The following is a 21,402-nucleotide window of genomic DNA, read 5'->3' as shown; positions in this document are numbered from 1 at the left end:
TTTACATATAAAATTTATAAAAAGATTATTTTAAATACTGTTTTATTATGTTGCTATCCTTGTTTCACCCAACATATTTCAATGAGCTTCACTTAAATTTTTACCATGACTGTTACTTCTAGAATTTTTCACATGTGTTCCTGCTTTTCTTGGACTTTCTAAATTATTCCCTGGGATATCTCAAACTGAATTCTAAATGCATAATCTCAGCAGGAAAGGTGAATTCTATTACTATTACTTACACAACTTTTGTCTGGAATCAGAGATGTCCTAAAGAATTTTTTCCAGATATGAGACACATAGTTAATATTTCCTTATCATTTTTCACATTGCATGAGTTCTTTTTGAGAGGAGCAATAATGGTTTCAAACTTTAGGTTAAAGAATAGAAAGTTAAGATGATCATAAACCGTAAGATATTAAGTCCATTTTCTTGAGAATGCATTATATTTCATTTGGAGGGCTATGTATGAAACAGTGTGGCCAATTATAAAATAATTGCCTTCATAATTTAAAAAACTGTGTTACAGCAAATCACCAGAATTGTACTCAGTCTCAAGAGAAGCTGAATGAAGATATTACTGTGTAAGTAATGTTAATGTGTTACTGTGTAAGTAATGTAAAATATCAGTATCATGTTTATTGCACGCTGCTTTATTCAGTACTTACAAGAAAAAAACTAAGGTTTCATCATTAATATTACATATAAGTGATTAAAGCAAATGTGTCCTTTTCTTTTTTTTTTTTAATATTTATTTATTTTTGAAAGAGAGAGAGAGACAGACTGTGCGTGAGGGAGGGGTAGGGAGAGAGGGAGACACAGAATCCGAAGCAGGCTCCAGGCTCCGTGCCATCAGCAGAGAGCCCGATGCAGGGCTTGAACCCACAAACCACGATATCATGACCTGAGCCTAAGTCAGACGCTCAACAAACTGAACCACCTAGGCACACCCCATAAATGTGTCCTTTTCTTTCATTGGATATACAAAATAGAGTTATTATATAATTTTTCTTCTATTTGAAAGTCACTAAGTTCATAAGCCTTAAATTGTATTTGACAGAATTGTCATCAGTAGAAAATTCATTTTGAGATTTGTATTTTTAGACCAATTTTGCCTTCTAGAACTGAAGGTACATATCCTAAAGACTAAAGAACTTATTTTTTTCTTTTTTTCAAATTACTTTCCTTACAAATCTTAGAGAAAAATGCTACTTCTGTAAACTTTAAACACCAAAAAGTCATGTGCAACAAATACTAAAAATAGTAAAATAATTGTTTAAATGTTTATTTATTTTGAGAGGGAGAAAGAGAGAGAGTGTAAGTGGGGGAAGGGCAGAGAGAGAGAGAGAGAGAGAGAGAGAATCCCAAGCAGGCTCCATGCTGTCAACACAGAGCCCAACGCAGGACTTGAACTCACGAACCGTGAGATCATGACCTGAGCCAAAATCAGGAGTATGAGACTTAATCATCTGAGCCACCCAGCTGCTCAAATAATGAAATAATTTCAAAAACAATAACAGTAAAGTTTCATTGACTAATTTTGGAGACTAATTATTGAGACTATTATGGTGATGTTGTATTCAAACTAAAAATTGTAAAGTCTGAAGTAAATAATTTATAAGGGCATTCAGTTTTTGTGTTTTATATATTAAATGGTATCATTTCCTCTGTTATGTGTTGAGTTTGTTAAAGCGAAGCTGTTTATTGAGTATATTCAATGGACTTAGTAGTGTCTCACTAAAATTATGAGAGTTTTTACTACAGACCTAAGTGATCCCTCATTTTACTCCCAAAAGTGAATCCTACATGTTGCACAACCCAAGGGACACCTATCACATTGCAGTGAAACTCTCTGGGCCATAATCCTTGACCTGCCCTGTCCAATATGTTAGCCACAGCTACATATGCCTATTTGAATTTGAATTAATTAAAATTGAATAAAATTACATATTTAGTTCCTCATTTTCAGTCACAGTTCAAGTGTTCAGTAGCTACATTTGGCTGGTGTCATCTTGTCTATCACAGATATGGAATATTTTCTTTGACACAATAAGTTGTATTGGACAGCATGCAGTGTAAATGGCACCCCCTCCAGTTGTACTTTGCTGCAGCCTGAACTCTCTTTGAATGTTGATTCTGTTTTTTAGCAACTCTTACATAAAATTTCTTTATAGTGGGTCTTTTGAAAATTCCTTGTTGAGATCCAGTGTATTGCCTTTTACTGAATTCTATTCTTACAGTATTAAACTGAGGTTCTGATGTATAATGATGAGGTTTGAGCTTTTTACAAAGAATTTTGGAAAATAGTAGCATCCATTTAAGGAACAGATAATAAAAGGGAGAGTAAAATGAAGAGATATGTCTGCATACAGTTATTAAAAGATTTTGAAGGGGCGCCTGGGTGGCGCAGTCCGTTGGGCGTCCGACTTCAGCCAGGTCACGATCTCGCGGTCCGTGAGTTCGAGCCCCGCGTCGGGCTCTGGGCTGATGGCTCAGAGCCTGGAGCCTGTTTCAGATTCTGTGTCTCCCTCTCTCTCTGCCCCTCCCCCATTCACGCTCTGTCTCTCTCTGTCCCAAAAATAAATAAACGTTGAAAAAAAAAAAAAAAGATTTTGAAATTTACAAAGAAACATTCTTAACATTTTTGATCTGTTGTATTTGTTATGCTATTGTTCCTCAAACCAGTGTTCTGTTTTGGGATATTTGAGATACATGAAGAGAAAAGATTTCATGGTCAAACTGATTTTGACAATATCATATGACAACCTCCTTTTGGATATACACAGGACAGATAAGTGTAGTAGAGCTCCATTTATTCCCAGTTATTACTATTTGACTATAAAACCCATTTTTCCCCAAACACCTAGTAACATCCTGTGGAACTAATGTTTTGATGAACACATTTCTGAGAATCATTACTTTATATCCTCTTTTTTGGATGAGGATAAGGTAAAAATACTTCTTTCAGCTATAGTCATCAGGAACCAAAGAATTTTATTCTACCTATGTTATTATCTACAGATAATGACTCATAGCTTTATATAAGTTTAATGTTTTTGGTGTTCAGCCTGTATCCTTATTTTATTTACCAAATATTCTGAAAATAATTGAATATTTTCTTGTCGAGTCCAAATCATAATGATTAAATAGTCCCAAGATGATTGATGGTAAATATGATGCCCCCTCGTCTGTCAAGGGTTAATTAATTAATTCTGTATGAACTTTTAAGCAAGTTGTTCCCTCCTTTTTGCTACTTCTAATATATCTTGAAAATGAAGGGGCAAACTAGATTACCAAGGCTGTGTTAGATTTACTTCAGTTGCATTTAATGTAAAACCCATGGTAATAGTTGTTTAACCATGATAGAAATTTATTTCTCTTACATGTAAATATCTGAAAGTTGGTAGTCTAAGGATGAAATATGGTTCAAAAGGCATTAGGGACTCAGCATCTTTCTGTCTTTGTTCTAGTCATAGGACCACATCCATTTTAGCTGGGCATATTGCCACTTCAAATAAAATGAAGGTTCTCTTATTTAGGAGGAAGATAAAATCGGATATTGGCTGATAGATTAAGTAGATAGCAAATTCTGCTGCATCAAGTAAGGACCTAGAATAATTCCTAAATTGTGTAAAATGGGACTGTTAATATGTGGTACATTTTAAAAGGAGGTGAGTATTCATAGTTAATCGGTCTGAGACATCCTGCATTGAACAAAGTTAGTATCTTTAGTTTTTGATTTCTTGATATGTTCACATGTTTCCAAGGAGGAATGACACTAGGTATACAGGGTTTCCCGAATCTATTTGAGAATGCTTTCTCCTCAGAAATATTGCTAGAGTGATTCAGATCATATATTCAGGATTCATATCATGGGTTCAGGATTAAGGTGATGGATTTTTAACCACTTTTTAACTATGGAACCTGTTGGGGAGCTTCTGTAAGCTTCAGTTTCTTCATATGCAAAATGAAATATTAATACTTCCTGAAGATTCAATGATACTCAGATATGTCAAGGGCCTGACATAATATTTAACACAAAATAAATGCCCAATAAATGAAGCTATTAAATCAGCCTTAATTTGCAAGTGGTTTTGAATCAGAAGACTTAGACCATGAAGGTAGTTTCATTTACTGGTGCAAAATAAAGTACCTGGACTTTGGGACTACTGGGGCTTCTTCTTCTGGGTCCCAGGTAGTTTGGAAGTTTGATTACTAGATAAATGAGAGGTAATAACTATAGTATCTTCAATTTGCAATAAATTGAATGTGTTATTTTCTTTGTTCTTAAGGAAAAGTCTATTAAAAAGTGAATCAGTGCTTCTGTAAAAATTATTTTAATTACCTTTTCTGATTAAATGCCTAATATTTTCATTGCACATAACATGAAAAGAAAAAATGCACAAAGAAAATTAAATCACTTATAATCCTGCCACTAATGGATAATAAACATTAGTTTTGTTTTTATTATTATAATCTTTTTACATGTATGAGTACACATACATAATTTTAATATAATTAGAATTATACTGTTTATATGATTTTAATAGCTTTATTGAGGCATAATTTACTTATCATAAAACTCACCAGTCTTAACTGTGCACTTCAATGATTTTTAGTAAACTGACAGAGTTGTGCAACCATCATGACAATCTATTTTTAGAACACTTCCATCATTCTGTAAAGATCCCTCCCTTACAGTCAGTCCTCGTTCCCACACCCAGCCCCAGCCAACCACTTACCTGCTCTCTATCTCTAAAGATTTACATTTAAGACATTGCATGTGCATGGAAACATAATATGTAGGGCACCTGGCTTCTTTTATTTATTAGCATAGTGGTTTTTTTTAATGTTTACTTATATTTGAGCGGGGGGGAGGGTGACAATGCATAAGCAGGGGGTGGGGGGTAGAGGGAGATGGAGACGCAGGATTCTCTGTCATTAAAAAAAAAAAAAAAAAGGCTTGAGTCATTCCAGGGCACTTATCTATAATACACACTTCATTTTGTTTATTTTTTTAATGTTTATTTATTTTTGAGAGAGAGAGACAGAGAACAAGCAGGAGACATCCAGAGAGAGCCAGAGACACAGAATCTGAAGCAAGCTCCAGGCTCTGAGCTGTCAGCACAGAGCTCCACGCAGGGCTCGAACTCACAAGCCATGAGATCATGACCTGAGCCAAAGTCAAATGCTTAACCCACTGAGCCAGCATAGTGTTTTTGAGTTTCATCCATGTTGTAACATGTATTAGTAGTTTATTCCTTTTTATTGCTTAGTAGTAATCCATTTCAGGGTTACACATTTTTTTTATCTGTCTACCAGTTGATGGGCGCTTAGATTGTTTCTGGTTTTTTACTATTTTAAAAATAATGCTTCTATTAACATCAGTGTAGTTATCTTTGTGTGTATATATGTTTTTATTTCTCTTGGGTGGTTACCTAGGTGGAATTGCTGGGTCACATGGTAAGTTTATGTTTATCTTTTAAAGAAACTGCCAAACCATTTTCCAAACTGGCTACACCATTTTGCTTTTTCACCAACAATGTATATGCATTCCAATTTCTCCACATCCTTGTCAACATTTGTTTATTGTCTGTCTCTTTTATTATAGCCTTGGTAATAGGTGTCAAGTGGTATCATATTGTGGCTTTAACTTGCATTTCTCTAGTGACTAATAATGAGAAGTTTTTTTCAATACATTTTAAGCATTCATATATTTTCTTTGGTTAAATGTTCAAATATTTAGACTATTTTTAATTGTGCCTTTTCTTATTATTGAATTATGAGAGTTCTATTTTATAAGTTCTGGGATACAAGTTTTTTGTCATATGTATGATTGGCAAGTTTTTTCTTCCAGTTTATGGCTAGCCTTTTCATTTTATTAAAGGTTTCTTTTGAAACACAAAGATTTTAAGTTTTGATGATGAGGTACAATTTATCAAGTTTTTTTCTTTTATCGATTGTGCCTTTGGATTTGAGAATTCTTTGCCTAACCCAAGATCTTGAAGATATTCTCCTACGTTTTCTTCTAGGACTTTGAATATTTTAGCTTTTATAGTTAGGTCTATGGTCCATTTTCAGTTTATTTTTGTGACTGTTATGAGGTAAGATTCTAACTTTTCTGCATGTGACTATATCCATTTGTCCCAAGCACTAAGTCCTTGAAAGACTTATCTATTCTCCTTTTTCAATTTCCTTGGCACCTTTGCTAAAAATCAGCTGTCCAAATGTAAAGGTTTCTGTTCTGTCAGTTTTGTTGCATTTATTGATATGTTTGTTCTTATACTAGTATCACACTGTTTTGATTAGTATAGTTTTAGAGAATGAATGGATAAATAAACAAACAAACAAACAAATAAATAAAATCAGGAAATGTAAGTCCTCCAACTTTGTTCCTTTTAAAAATCATTTTGGCTCTTCTGAGTTCTCTTCATTTCTACATACATTTTAGGATCATCTTGCCAATTTCTGCCAAATAGCCTACTGGGATTTTTGAGAGGGATTGCATTGATCAGTTGGATTGCATACATCAGTTTGGGGATATTGTCACCTTGAAAACATTTTTGAGTCTTCTAATCCATGAACATGGATTACCTCTCAATTTTTTTAGATCTTTAATTTTTTCAAACAATGTTTTATAATTTCCAGTGTGCAGATCTTGCATTTCTTCTTCTCATTTGTTTTTACAACCCATTTTTACTTATAATATTATAAACATTTTCCCCACAACAGTAAAAAAATTCAGTAAGGTGATTTTCATTAAACCTCTTGTGTTTTATGCTGTCCTTATAAAGCCTCTCTTATTAGAAAACATCCAGTTCTGTTTATTTGCAATATTTTTGTTTTATTAAAGTCACGAATACTGAATTAGAAATATTAAACTGTTGTTCCTAGGTTAAACACAGGGTTAATTAAGTTCCTGTGAGCCTCTGGTCACAACATTTTCATCAGTCAACACATAACCTCATTTTGTGCGTATTAGCGTTTAAAGACATCTTATCTAATATATATTGTTGACTCATTAACATTGAACTGATAGTCAATAGCACTATAACTCATGCCTACACAACACTTATCTAACACATATATTTTCTCCATAGGACTCACCACAGCCTTCTCACACTTAGAAACACTAGATAGCCCTTCAGCATGCTGCTTAAGAGTCATTTTAAATAGTGAAATCATCAAGAAAAAAATACAAATCTTAGAAAAACGTGGTACTACATATGCCACAAAAAATGACACTTGTTTACAATGTGAGAACTAAAACAAGCAGGCAGAGTGTTGCCTTGTTCAACTTCAGCTGGGATCATCTTTGTTGAGCAACTCAAATTTTTTGGCACTCTATGCATGTCCATGAGTAACAATGAAAACATCTGAGTATTCATTTCAGGGTTACAAATAAGCCTTAGTGAGCACACAGATTTGCCAACACAGAATCTGGGAATAATGGGGATCAGTTGAATGTTTCTCTCTGTTTTCCTGAGTACTTCACTTTCTTGGCTTTCCACCTACCTCCTTGGCCACTCCTCAGCTTTCTTTGCAGGCTTTTTCTCTTCACCCCAAACTACCATGTTTGGAGAGTACCTGAGCTCATTCCTTGGTCCTCTTATCTTTTTTATCTGCATTTAACTCACTCACACACACACACACACACTCTCTCCCTCTGTGGGTGGTCTCAGTCAATCCTTTAATTACCACTTGCAAGCTGATGCCTTTCAAATTTACATCTCTAGCCTAGACCCTGTTCCAAGTACTCCTAACTCTCATTTTCAGCTTCTTACTTGATCTCCACTTTGATGTTTACTAAGCATCTCAGTCTTAAAATATCTAAATCAAAACCCTTGATATCTCCTACAGATCTGTTCCATTCCCAGCCATCAATGGCTGTACATGGCACACCTTTCACCCAGTTGCTCAAATCAAAATCTAAGTAGTTATCCTTAATTTCTCCCCTTCCTACATTCCTCGCATCTAATACATTGGCAATTCCAGTTTGTTGTATTTCAAAAATGTAACTAGAATCTTTCCACTTCTTTATACTTAAGCTGCATCTTTATTCAAGGCCCTATCCTTCTCACGTTGGCCATTGCAATATCCTCCTAACTAAACTGCCTGCTTCCATTGCTTTCATTTCCATTCATTCTCCATAGAGGGGCCAGCTGATCTTTTTAAAAGTTGAACTGATAAGGTCATCCCATGCTTAGATCCTCCAATGGTCTACTTCTTCTCTTAAAATAAAATCTGTGCAATGCACCATGGTCACCCTACAATATTTGCTAAATTCTCTGGCCTAATCATTTCATACCACTTTGGAGTTCTTTTGTTCCTGGAACATGCTAAGCTTTTTTTCTGCCTCAGACCTTATTCTTCTTCTTTTCCCTAGAATACACTCTTCTTGGTATTTTTATGTGTGGTTCCATTTTACCTTTTGTATCCCAGCTCTAATATCACTTCCTCAAAAAATGTTTTCTTAACCACTCTATTTGTACCAGCTCTCCCGACTCACCTTTACCCATTGGTTAGTCTGTGACTTATCACCCTGTTTATTTCCCTCATAGAACCACCTGAAATTATTTTTCTATATGTATTGTCTGTCTCCTCCCACCAGAATGTAAATTTTTCATGAATAGGGCCTTATCATCTTGCTCATGACTATATCTCTAAAACCTCACAGATAGAAGGTACCCAGTATACATTTTTTAAATGACTGTATTTATCTGGTCTACTGTTAGATTGTTTTCAGCTTTTCTTTATTGTTGTTAATGCTGACATGACCATCCATCTAGATTAATCTTTTTTATATATTTCCTTATGGTAAATTCCTAAAGTTGAATTTTATATTTAATAGTATATATACATATATATATATTAAATATTTTATACACTGTTTTTGACTACTTTCATTTCTTTATCTACCTGTTCCACATACAGCTATCTTAATTATGTCAATGTAACTTTTCAAATGAAAATTTTAAAAATTACTGAAAGAATATATAAATAACAAATGTTTTAAAATACTAATTTCTACTAGTAATGTAAGAGAGACATATTCTAGACTAGGGAAACCTAAATTTTTATATTCAGTGTATTTTATTTCTTCTTATGGAGGTTTATTTTTAGTTATTTTATAGGCTAAAGCACAAATTCTCTCAATCAAATATTATGGTAGATTTCTTTTGTTGTTGTTGATAACAAAGGGAAAAAACTGCACTTGAGTCTCACTAATGTTTCCAATAATCTTTTTTCAGGTTGACCCTATATTATATTGGAATTGGAGTTACTGCCTTGGTTTTTGGCTACATGCAGATTTCCTTTTGGGTTATGACTGCAGCACGACAAACCAAAAGAATTCGAAAACAGTTTTTCCATTCAATTTTGGCACAGGATATCAGCTGGTTTGATGGTTGTGACATTGGTGAACTTAACACTCGTATGACTGAGTAAGAGGATGGATTTGTAGTATATCAACTTTGTTTCCATATATGATATATCAATGACTTAAATGCATTTATTTATTTGTTTCAGTGACATCAACAAAATCAATGATGGTATTGGAGACAAGATTGCTCTGTTGTTTCAAAACATGTCTACTTTTTCTATTGGCCTGGCGATTGGTTTGGTCAAGGGCTGGAAACTCACCCTGGTGACTCTCTCCACCTCACCTCTTATAATTGCTTCAGCAGCCATGTTTTCTAGGGTAGGCAAGATGGCTAATGCAGTGTTGACTGGAAGCAAGAATATGAACTAGGTTTTTTATCAAGTTTGTCAAAAAAGTCATTTCTATTCAGTTCCTATGTCTAAAAATAGGGATGTTATACATCACAAATACTTTTGATTTTGTTCACTATTAATCACCCTTTTGTCTTCAAGTTATTTGGCTACAATAAGGTTAGTTACTAACATTAAAGAGGTTACTAACATTAAAAAACATTCCTCTTGGGGCACCTGGGTGGCTCAATTGGTTGAGTGTCTGACTCTTGATCTCAGCTCAGGTCTTGATCTCAGGGTCATGAGTTGAAGCCCCACATTGGACTATGCATGGGGTGTGGAGCCTACTTACAAAACAAAACAAAACAAAAGCATTCCTCTTCATTTGGTAGCCTAGCGCAACTTCAAATGATAGCATGGATAAAGAATTATGCCATTATACATTGGATTTTCGAAGAGCCTTATGTGTTCTAAATGTCCAGATAAATGTGTGCAATTCATTTCATTAAAACAGAATAAGAAACTGCTAAAACTGTAAACATTTTTTTATGTCAGCCATTTCAAGTTCATATTTTTATAAGACTTGAATTACATTGAAAATGTCTGCTTAATGTCTACTTTTATGTACTATATAAATCTGATACAATTTTTAAAATAAATTATGCATTTTCATGTTAAATTATGTTTCTAGTGCTGGTGTGAGCATAGCACAAGATATTAATCATGTATAGCCTGGATTTGAAAGCAATGCTCTTTGTGAAGTCCAAAAGCAACACATATGTCCCTAATATCTTTCTCTAAATCAAGCCTGACAATTCAACCAATGTATATATCCACCTCCTAGATTGGAGGCACCGTGTATTCTTAGGGATAGATGGGGTTTTTAATTTTGCAAAGCCAATTGTTCTTTATTGAAATCAAAGCCATAAAATTCAGAGTTTATTTGGTAGCAATATACAGATCCAATCAAACAAGAATTTACAGCAATAAAAATATTCTATAGTTGAATGATTTCTTGATAGACTTCAATGTTTAGACAAGAAATCTTTATTTAGTATGACTTTTAGGATTGACCTTGTAACCCTTGTCAAAATCTTCATCCCCAGCATATTTGAAATTAGGACCCACTCAGTAGGAAGATTACCCACTATGTGTTACTAAGATCAGAGCCTAAACTTAAAATTGCTCAGGGAAGCAAAGTGGACAAGAAGTTTCAAAGGAACAACAGTGGGAAATACAGTTCTGCTACTGTATGAACTGGTTGTAAGGAAGAAGCAAATAAGGTCAAAGTTATTCAAATGACTAAAGAAGCCAGGGTGGGTGGTTTCCAGCTTCCTTTGGTTCAATTTAATTTGGCAAACATTTATTAAACACTCACTATGTACAGTGGTTATTGCTAGGTGCTGCTTCCTCTCCAATGAGATAGGAATAATTATCTTTAAGTGAATTCAGAAAATAAGTATTATTCAGTTTATGCTACCTTCTGACTTTAACAACTGTCCAAGCATGTCTTACATAAAATCATCTCCAATTATTTGGAATGTGTTTTGAAAATGGATAGATTTGTTATTTGAGTAGGCAATAGTTTAAGACTCACAGCTCAGTGGACAATTTTCCTCCTATTCCATTTCATTGAACCATTGTGCTAATTACTAAATGAAATCTGTTACTAATTAAAGGAGTAGTAAGTGGAATGTGTAATAGAGAAAAAGGCACATTCTGATTTTAAAATTTTGAAAAATTTTAAAACCTGCCTAATAACGATAAGAATGATATTCTCCTTCCTCTCTGTCTCTGAAATATCACCTCTTAAGTGCTGGAGATATAGCACTTACTAGGTAGGCTGTGTTATGCAATAATAGTTTCAGGGGTCACACTCCAGACATATGCAGGATTATCTTCTTCTGCCTGGTACTGTGACCCATAGCCTCTGGAAGACTTGCTTTTTACATGATAATAAATCAAGTCAAATCAGGCTCACCAGTTTCCATAGTACACCTGTAAAGGTCTATGTCCCTAAAACCCATCTCCAAATCGTCTTTCCCAATTGTGTTAGCATAAGTACACATATTCTAAATTTTTAAAAATACAGAGAGAAAACAGGAAGCTCTGCTTGTAGAAGACAGAGTAGAGATTTAGATTGAAGATTATGTCACACTAAATTCTTTCACTGCTGTGAGACTTTAAAAAGTCACTTAATATCTCTGGCCATTGATCTCCCCGTTTGCAAACTGAGAAAATTAGATTAAATGATACTAAGTACCTTTTCAATAATAAAATTCTGCTATTCTAGATTCCACCTGAATTAAGTTCTCTGCACATTGTTACTGCCTCAGGGTCATCTTTTGGTTAACTGTGGTCATGGTTTGTTACAGATAATGATCTCATTGTCCAGTAAGGAATTAAATGCCTATTCCAAAGCTGGGGCTGTGGCAGAAGAAGTCTTGTCATCCATCCGAACAGTTGTAGCCTTTGGAGCCCAGGAAAAAGAAATTCAAAGGTCTGTTCCTTTAATTATGATAATATTTTCTTGGTTTTATTTTCCCCAAAGTCTATTACATTGTGTCTTGTCTTTTTAAGGTATACACAGAATCTAAAAGATGCAAAGGATGTTGGCATAAGAAAGGCTATAGCTTCAAAACTCTCTCTTGGTGCAGTGTACTTCTTTATGAATGGAACCTATGGACTTGCTTTTTGGTATGGCACCTCTTTGATTCTTAGTGGAGAACCTGGTTATACCATCGGAACTGTTCTTGCTGTAAGTCTTATTTAAGAACAAAGGTAACTTGCCTATGTAATCTCTTCTTATCTAGAGTTTAGACAAAATCTGTCTTTGAATAATTATGAATATTCAAAGATGAATGTTTTTAACAAACAAATACTTGTTTCTTTCAAATTATCTGGGTATATCTTTAAATTATATCTATGAACTGGCAGGATTTAGTCATCCAGCATATCTTTAAAAGCATCATACTTTGGGGCGCCTGGGTGGCGCAGTCGGTTAAGCGTCCGACTTCAGCCAGGTCACGATCTCGCGGTCCGTGAGTTCGAGTCCCGCGTCGGGCTCTGGGCTGATGGCTCAGAGCCTGGAGCCTGTTTCCGATTCTGTGTCTCCCTCTCTCTCTGCCCCTCCCCCGTTCATGCTCTGTCTCTCTCTGTCCCAAAAATAAATAAAACGTTGAAAAAAAATTAAAAAAAAAAAAAAAAAGCATCATACTTTTAGAAGAATCATAACTGAATTCTCCCCTGGGATGTAGAGTTTTCTTAATCCAGCAGTCAAAAAGGCCATTCTCTCGTGAGACTTTCTCCTTCAAGCTTGCTGAGGTAAGACAAGACTCTACATTCACCTTGCTGAATGGCTTCCTCTGGTAATATTCTGTAGATAAAACTCTCCTGACCTTCCTCTGTCCTTTCAGCATATACTAATGTTAAAAACAGAATTATCATCTACAGCTCTCTCCAACATCACAATTTAGATTTTTTTTTAACTCTTAGGGTTATGCATTGAATTTGAGTTTATTCGGTCATCCTCCCAAATTTCAACGATAAACAATTCAGTTCAGGATTAAAGACAGTTTGTCTTGGGGCGCCTGGGTGGCGCAGTCGGTTAAGCGTCCGACTTCAGCCAGGTCACGATCTCGCGGTCCGTGAGTTCGAGCCCCGCGTCGGGCTCTGGGCTGACGGCTCAGAGCCTGGAGCCTGTTTCCGATTCTGTGTCTCCCTCTCTCTGTCCCTCCCCCGTTCATGCTCTGTCTCTCTCTGTCCCAAAAATAAATAAACGTTGAAAAAAAAATTTAAAAAAAAAAAAAAAAAAGACAGTTTGTCTTGCTGAACTGAATTGATCTGGTCTATATACTTCAGTTCTCATTTGGCCTTCCCATTTTATGTAGATTTCTGTCAACTAAAGTCATCTTTTAGATTTGAGACTTTCATAATTAAGACTTTTATATAAATGAAATTTGAGCATGTGGAATTTGGGGCACATCCTTACTCCTCAATTTATATGTGACTTTAGGCCAATGACTTGCTAAGCCTTAGCTTCCTCATTTGTAAAAATAGGGAAAAAGCACCTGGCTTATGGGATACTTTATTTATTTGATTTTTTGCCGAGATATATGTGTCTGAAACTGAAAGATGTCCAGTAATATAAGAATTCAGAAGTTTGGACAGAAATAGTACAATGTCTCTATGTAAGTGAAATGTATCCCATCCTTCTCTGTAAAGTTTAAGGAATTGACTGACCAGCAGGGAGGGAGTGCAGCTTACCTCCTCACTCAACCAGTGAGCCTTCCTCAGTAAACAGATTTTCGTGCTCAAGCTTCCCAGCAGGTGATAATGAGACTGTGAGACAATCAAAAGTTGTTCCACATTAAGAAAAAGCCATGTAAAATTGGATTAACTTGTGTTTCCTTTATGTTTGGCAGCAGCTTGCATTCTTTCCTACCTAATTTCTCTAATATATCTCTCTGAGTGTCAACCAAATATACACTTTATTCTATTGTGTCTCTTATATATTTGAGGAAGATTAAATATCATTTTCTTGTTCCTATAGGTTTTTTTTAGTGTAATCCATAGTAGCTACTGCATTGGAACAGCAGCCCCTAGCTTTGAAACCTTCACTATAGCCAGGGGAGCCGCCTTTAATATTTTCCAGGTTATTGACAAGGTAAGACTTCACATTGCTTTGAAAGATAACTACAATTACTGCAAGAAAGAAACCAAAAAAATACATACATTCATTTCATTAAAACAAAAGATGGGCAAAATCCACGTGGGATAATTAGATATGCAAAGAGATTGTTTTAACTCTTCTACAAGGGCATTGTGTTTTATTGAAACCTTTATGTCTAACTCAATGTAGTTTGGAAGCAGAAAAGAAAGCATTATAAAAGTAAACCATCTTTAAATTGTTTTTAGGATGTAGAATGTCAACTTAGTCCCTTGAAGATTTGTAACATTCTCTTTGTTTTTCTAAGAAACCTGCTATAGATAATTTTTCAACAACAGGATATAAACCAGAATGCATAGAAGGAACTGTGGAATTTAAAAATGTTTCTTTCAGTTATCCATCAAGACCATCTATCAAGGTAGGTTAATTTAATTACAGAATTGTACAGTACTCTGATATTGTCTTTTATTGGCTAAGATCTCTTCTTAAGAGAGTATTTAGGATCATTTTGACCAAGATTTTGCTACACTTCTTTGAAAAGAGAAAGGAGAAAGTAAGATAGAGAAAGGTGGGGAGGGAGGGAAAGAAGGAGGGAAGGAAGGAAAGATAGATCAGTAATGGACAAATAACTCTGGAAGAGCTAGTTACATTTCACAGCCTCTTTTTTACATTCAGCTTACTAAAACATTTTCAACTCCCTGAAATTCCTTCACTGCATTTGGGAGCACACCAAAATGTCTTGGATTGATGGCATCACCTATTGGTGGTCCCCAAATATTATCCCACTCAACAAAGGTAACTCATTTTAACCTCAGAGTCTCTAACCTGAGGAATTATGCATGTGTTGTGCCTTTTCCTTCTCCTTTTCCTAAGAGCTTTACTGGACCAGCATTTGTGTCTCAGGTACTTTCTTTCTCACTTTTAGATACATGCAGACAATCACACATGTGCACAGGTGCACATGCAGCCCAGAGTTTATTACCCTCCATTGTTCAGTCTTTGACAAGTTCTTGTGAAAACGTTTGTCTCTTCTGTCCTCCTCTTTTCATGTTATTAGTATATTTATCCAAAAAAGTAATTACAGTTAAAAATTGCAAAGAGTAATTACTAATAAAACACTTATTTTATACAAAAAGGACAATATTATTTTAAATGAAATTGATAAAAATTACTCTTGCCATCAACCTTTAATGCCTATAAAGTGCCCAAATGTCCCCTGCATAATTTGCATTCAGAAAAGATCTACCTACTCCTACTTCTTTATTTTTCCCTATGTCTTTGAAATTCTCTTTTCAAAGCTCTTTTTTGAAATCTTTGTTACTTAATCACCATTGTTGACATAGTGTTGCCTTCTACCATTTTTCTCAACAGAAACACACATTTGCCACTACATTTGGGTTGGCTCTTAGAGATTTAAGTGCCAATTGTGCCATTATATTGCATGGTAAAGTGTTCTCTGGGTTTCAAACTATTTTTCAGTGAACATTTGAAATATATCCCTTTTTACTAAGCTAAAGAGTGAATAATTTCAAACAAAGAAATTCGTTACCACTTTAAATAAATAAAACATATTCTTCCAATGAAAGTACAGAAACCAACTCCAGGGTAAAAGTGGAGATGATAGAGGAGGTACTCCCACCAGGAGTCCTGAATTTCTCACCTCCTTCAAAGAATTCTTCTCTGCTTGACCCTTTGCAAGTTTTATGTTTAAGTTATTTAAAGGGTCTGTTTATTTACAAACAGGGAGATCAAAGTGAGAGCCCAAAGAGAGATTCCCATGTTTTTAAGCTGAGTACATAATAAATGCAAGCAAAGATAGATGAGAGTTTCTCAACGAGATTGCTGTTGTCATTTTGGTAGGGCTTCTGCCATTCTGTCATTATTTGTCAGGCTTCTCTCACACTGCAAGTCCCTAGGACACTAAAAGCTGGTAGCAACCTCCAGGCATTGAGAAATATTTTAAAGTGCTACCCTGAGTTTCAATGTCCCCATGAGATCCAGCACTAAAAAAGGAGGGTTTCTAGTAGTGGAATTCATTCATGGGAGTACCTAAGGAGTCTTGCCAGTTGTCTTACTTTGCAACAGGAAAACCTTGGATTGCAAGTAACTTGTTCTATGAGTGTTCCGCAAGACAAGCAAACCTTTGTGATAAATTTTAACTTGGTAAATGAGCAGTGTCTTGCAATACGAATAGTAGGCCAAATGTGAGGCCAAATGTCACATGATCACAATGGAGCCAATGGTTTTCTCTCTCTCCCTCTCTCTCTCTCTCTCTCTCTCTCTCTCTCTCTCTCTTTCTCTTGCGGGATGCGGGATTGTGGGTGATCATCTCCCATGCTTGGATGCTGAGTGTCAGGCTGTAGTGTTTGGCAGAAATCAGTGATTTTTCAGAACATTGGAAGGTGCTCACAACTGGCGCTAGTGTATTTTTTTGTCGCCTCAAAGCCCCTATGGATAGCCCTTTGCTTTTTCATACAAGAGTAAGCTTAGGAATGCTTTGCTTCATTCTAGGTCAGGCTGCCTGCAGATACAGACCCTTTCCTCTGCTGCCTTATTGCCAGTTACATTAAATACAGTATGACAAGAGTTTATTAATACTTTACTGTAGTCGACATCCGTGTAAGTGTAACAGTGACCCCCATGCAGAAAAAGATTCCATTGAGTCAATAGATAGCAGTGATTCCATTAGTGATAGTGAAAGTCGTCCTGCACAATAAGCCTCCTCTCTCTCATCTCCCCCACACCAGCCAGGTAAGTGCAGCTTAATTTGTTTATTTTTCTTTCTATTTTGTATTTACTTTGTTATTTTATATTATATTACAGTATTGTAATCATTTTCATATAAATATCTTTGGGGTGTGGAACGAATCATCTGAGTTTCCAGTGTTTCTTATGGGGAAATTAGCTTTGATAAACAAGTACTTTGGATTACAAGCATGTTTCTGAAATGAATTATGCTCACAAGCCAAGGTTTTACTGTATTTTTCAATAATGTTAAATATATATTTTTTTAAGAAAGAACTTCCTTAAATAGCTCATGAAGATATCTGGCAAGATTTCATTCAATTGGTGCAAATTAAAAGAAAAAAACTTACTAACTTAGTAGTCATGAAATTGATATAAAGTATTTCAGCCGAAAATGTGAACAGTTTGCTATGGCTAGTTAATATTCTTTGTGTACTTTTAATCTAGATCTCCTCTTTATAGAGAGAGATGGTAAGACATTTTTAAATATTATTTTCCAAAATTATGTAGATTTTTATTATACATGTACATGAAACAAAACAAGGTCTAAATTTGTTTTTAAGTGTCACAGAATTCTTTTTCTGTTTATAATTCTACATTAAATTTCTGAAAATAAGTGAATCATATTCTCACTTATCCTAGTTATATAGAATTTTTCCCCCTACATCCCAATAGATCCTAAAAGGTCTGAATCTCAAAATTAAGTCTGGAGAGACAGTAGCCTTGGTTGGTCCCAACGGCAGTGGGAAGAGTACTGCAGTCCAGCTTCTTCAGAGGTTATATGATCCTGACAACGGCTTTGTAAGTGTACCTAGCAAAATCATGCATAGCCCACATGATGAAATTAGGAAATACCACCTACTATAGGGAACTTACAGCTATCTCAACTTTGATTTAACACTGGACCTGAGAGAAGCCATATCATTTTCTTTCCTGCATATTCATTCATCCACCAAATATTTATTGAGCACCTATTGCTAGGCACTGTTCTGGGTACTAGGGAACATAGATGAGCAAAGCATAAAAACCTCTACCCTCATCGAGTTTACATTGTAATAAGTAGAGAACCACAAATAAGTAAATTATATAGTATTTTAGAAGGTGATGAAAGCTATGGAGGAAAATGACATAATTTGTAGTACCCAGAATTTACAAGTTTTTCCATTTCTCAAAACATCCCAGCAGAATATCTGCAGAAAATATGCTCTCTCATTTTTTTCTGTCATCCATAATGTTGCACTTGACTTTGTTACCCTTGTAAATATCATAGAGAACAAGACTATGATAGTCACAGAAGCATAAATCTTAATGCTTCTATTCAAATTTTCAACTGTTATTTTTAAAAGAAAATCTATTCTCCTAGAGCCTGGTTCATTTAAATTTGACTTCCTAAGTTTTCATTTGGAGTATACTAGATTCATGTATCCATGTTAATATTAAATAAATAAATTATGGTTAAGCATTCCATATATAAAGCAGTTGCATAGAATACTCATGCCCAGAGAGAATTCCAGAGTTGGTGATAAAGAGAAGCTCCGGGAGTTATAATTATCAAACCTCGGCTTCTGTCATTGGAATATGTGGGGTAATGGGTAATGGCACTATTTATGGAGAAGACAGTATTCTTTTACTATTATTTATATGAAAGAATAGAAGACACTTTTGACTTTTGCAGCAGAGTGAGGTGTTGAAGAAAGGGTATTTCCTAGAAAAAAAATGCAAAGGTCACATCAGTCTTAAGTTAACAAAACTGAAGTTTGTTACATGTGTCTACATGACAACATTTGTGGCTCCTATAGCCAGGGATCTATGTAGCACCTAATTTGTGTATCTTAAAATAAGGATATTCAAGTGGTTTGGCAATATTTTAAGCCAGTGTTTTTTTTGAGGTTTTATTGGTTCACATCTACCAGAAAAGGCTGTTGACAGTACACATGCTATAAATATTTTATCAAAAGAAGCCAATCGTTGATTCCTGAAATAGCCTGCTTCTCAGCTTACATTTTGAACTAAAGAAAAAGACTCTAAACCCAGTGCAGTGTAAGGTATCACCACATGATTTATTCCTTTGGATTGGCAGATCACAGTAGATGGGAATGACATCAGAACTTTAAATGTTCAGTATTATCGAGAACATATTGGAGTGGTCAGCCAAGAGCCTGTTTTGTTTGGGACCACCATTAATAATAATATTAAATATGGACGAGATGGTGTGACCGATGAAGAGATTGAGAAAGCAGCAAAGGAAGCAAATGCTTATGATTTTATAATGGAGTTTCCCAATGTAAGTACACTATGTAACCTGTGTCCTTATTTAGAGCTAAAGCAGTTCAATGTTCCAAAATAAGGTAACAAAACAATAACTTCTACAGAGTAGGAGAAGTGTGAATAACTGCTGAATTGTCCTAGATGAAACATCTATGAATGAGAAAGCATGGCAGCAACCAAAAGAAGAAATGCATCATTGAAGGTCAGTTTTTTAAAGCCATATTTAGTTCTTACTGGCTCTCACTGCAAATGGAAAAGAAAAATAAATGAAGGATATATTAAAATATAACAAAGAAATATGAAACAAATTCATCAGTCCAAGCTGAGAATTGATGTCTGCCAAATGTTGATTTGCAAGGCCATCTTGTGGCTAAGAGTGGGACTGTCACAGACAATGGTAAGGCAAAAGGAAAACTATGACCATTTTTAGAAGCACATAGATCCAATATTGGACAGGAAATGTATTATCATACTTGGAAAGAGATATAGTAAACTAAGATTCTTGATATTAGGACATATCAGATCCTAAAAGGTATTTAAAATTGATAGCTATAAAGCCATTTATTCACATTTCCCAAAGTATTCATTCCTCAGTATCACGTGAAACTATTGTGGGGAGCACCCTGTAAAATATGAAAGGATGAGATTTGAAATAAAAGTACAGAATAAAATTCTATATCAAAAAGCAACAATAGCAAAAAAACTTTATTTTAGTGTATATGTTTTATAAACCATACTCCATGGGTCATAATAATTTTTGCTCTTTCTTTTTCTTTTAATAAAAACTTTTGTTATATCAGTAATTACCTTTTATCCCCATTATTTATGGTCATAATTGGAATAGCAAACTCATTAATGGCTTAAGCTCATCCTTTGCCTTGTAGTTTGCGAAAACAAACTTCCTTTCTTTGACCTTTCTTTTGGCACTTTGAATGACTTCCCTTCGTCAAACACCAAAGATCTTTAGTTTCCCACTTGGAATTAGGAATTTTCTGGGACATCTTAAATCACACTCTGTAAGTTACTACTTGCCTTACTAAAAGTCCAGTATTTATACAGAGATGCCCCTTGCTATATAATTAATAATAAATCTTAAAAATATAATCCAAAGAACAAATTAAAGATACTGGCTCATGATGGAAACTAAATTTCACAGCCATGGTTGAGCAGAGAAATAATAGTAAGCACAGGAATAAATAAAAGTTCCAGACATCCCCAATGGAAAAATTGGGGAAATATGTGTTTAAATAAATGCCATTATTTCTATGATATACACATATTTTAAAATTAATATATTAGGATTTACTGATACTTGCTAGCGTTTTCCCATCAACAACCAGAAAAGCATAGGATGTATGTTTCCAAGCATTGGACAAGAGGTAGCACAAAATTGTGATTCCAGAGAGAAAGGAAACTCATGAGGAAACTCCATGAATTTGCAGCAATTCTGCAGAGGAACACACCTCTGACCCCCATCTCTATGAACTAGAATCCAGACAGAACATGGCACTTCACTAAACTGAAAGACAGAGATAGAGTTTCAGGACAGCATAAGCAACTGGAGAGGCAATGAGAGACCTGTGGAGTGAGGTGTGGGGGTAGAAGTCCCTGTAAGCACCACTTGGAAATCCTTGTCTGAAGATAAGACTTCCCAAGGCTTACTAGAGAGCAGCTGCTACAAAGCTGAGAGTAGAATAAAGATACTGGAAGTCTGTTGAAAGCACAGCCCAGCCAGAATGGAGAGATTACATTAACATTTTTTAATACCCCAGACATATAGCTGAGCCACCAAAAAAAGCCACACCTTAAGAGTAAAGCCATACCTTAGAGTAGGCTGACTCTAGACCTACCCTAACAAAATCAAGCCATGACAAGATCCCCAGAGGAGACAGAACTTACCGGTTGGGTGCTGCCAAATTTTGAGACTTTCTACAGATTCCCTTAACAAAGCGTAAAACCAGAATTACACATGTTCAAGATGATCAGGCAATATTTGAATTGCTTACTAA

At 35.1% G+C, this 21,402-nt stretch overlaps 1 protein-coding gene across 1 annotated transcript in view; it reads left to right on the top strand.

Moving 5' to 3' along the window:
* Window positions 1-21,402, top strand: part of ABCB5 (ATP binding cassette subfamily B member 5) — a 137,352-nt gene that overhangs the window by 31,696 nt on the left and 84,254 nt on the right. The window contains exons 5-13 of the mRNA XM_025930030.2: window positions 530-584; window positions 9,252-9,443; window positions 9,529-9,700; window positions 12,087-12,211; window positions 12,292-12,469; window positions 14,264-14,377; window positions 14,688-14,798; window positions 17,801-17,926; window positions 19,206-19,409. Coding sequence (XP_025785815.2) covers window positions 530-584; window positions 9,252-9,443; window positions 9,529-9,700; window positions 12,087-12,211; window positions 12,292-12,469; window positions 14,264-14,377; window positions 14,688-14,798; window positions 17,801-17,926; window positions 19,206-19,409 — 1,277 coding nt within the window. The remainder of the gene's footprint in view (window positions 1-529; window positions 585-9,251; window positions 9,444-9,528; window positions 9,701-12,086; window positions 12,212-12,291; window positions 12,470-14,263; window positions 14,378-14,687; window positions 14,799-17,800; window positions 17,927-19,205; window positions 19,410-21,402) is intronic.

Source organism: Puma concolor, chromosome A2 (genome assembly GCF_028749965.1).
Source record: "Puma concolor isolate L17-30 chromosome A2, mPumCon1.1.hap2, whole genome shotgun sequence".
Classification (NCBI taxonomy): domain Eukaryota; kingdom Metazoa; phylum Chordata; class Mammalia; order Carnivora; family Felidae; genus Puma; species Puma concolor.
Note: the sequence above shows the minus strand (reverse complement) of the source record. Positions and strands in the feature narration are given on the sequence as shown.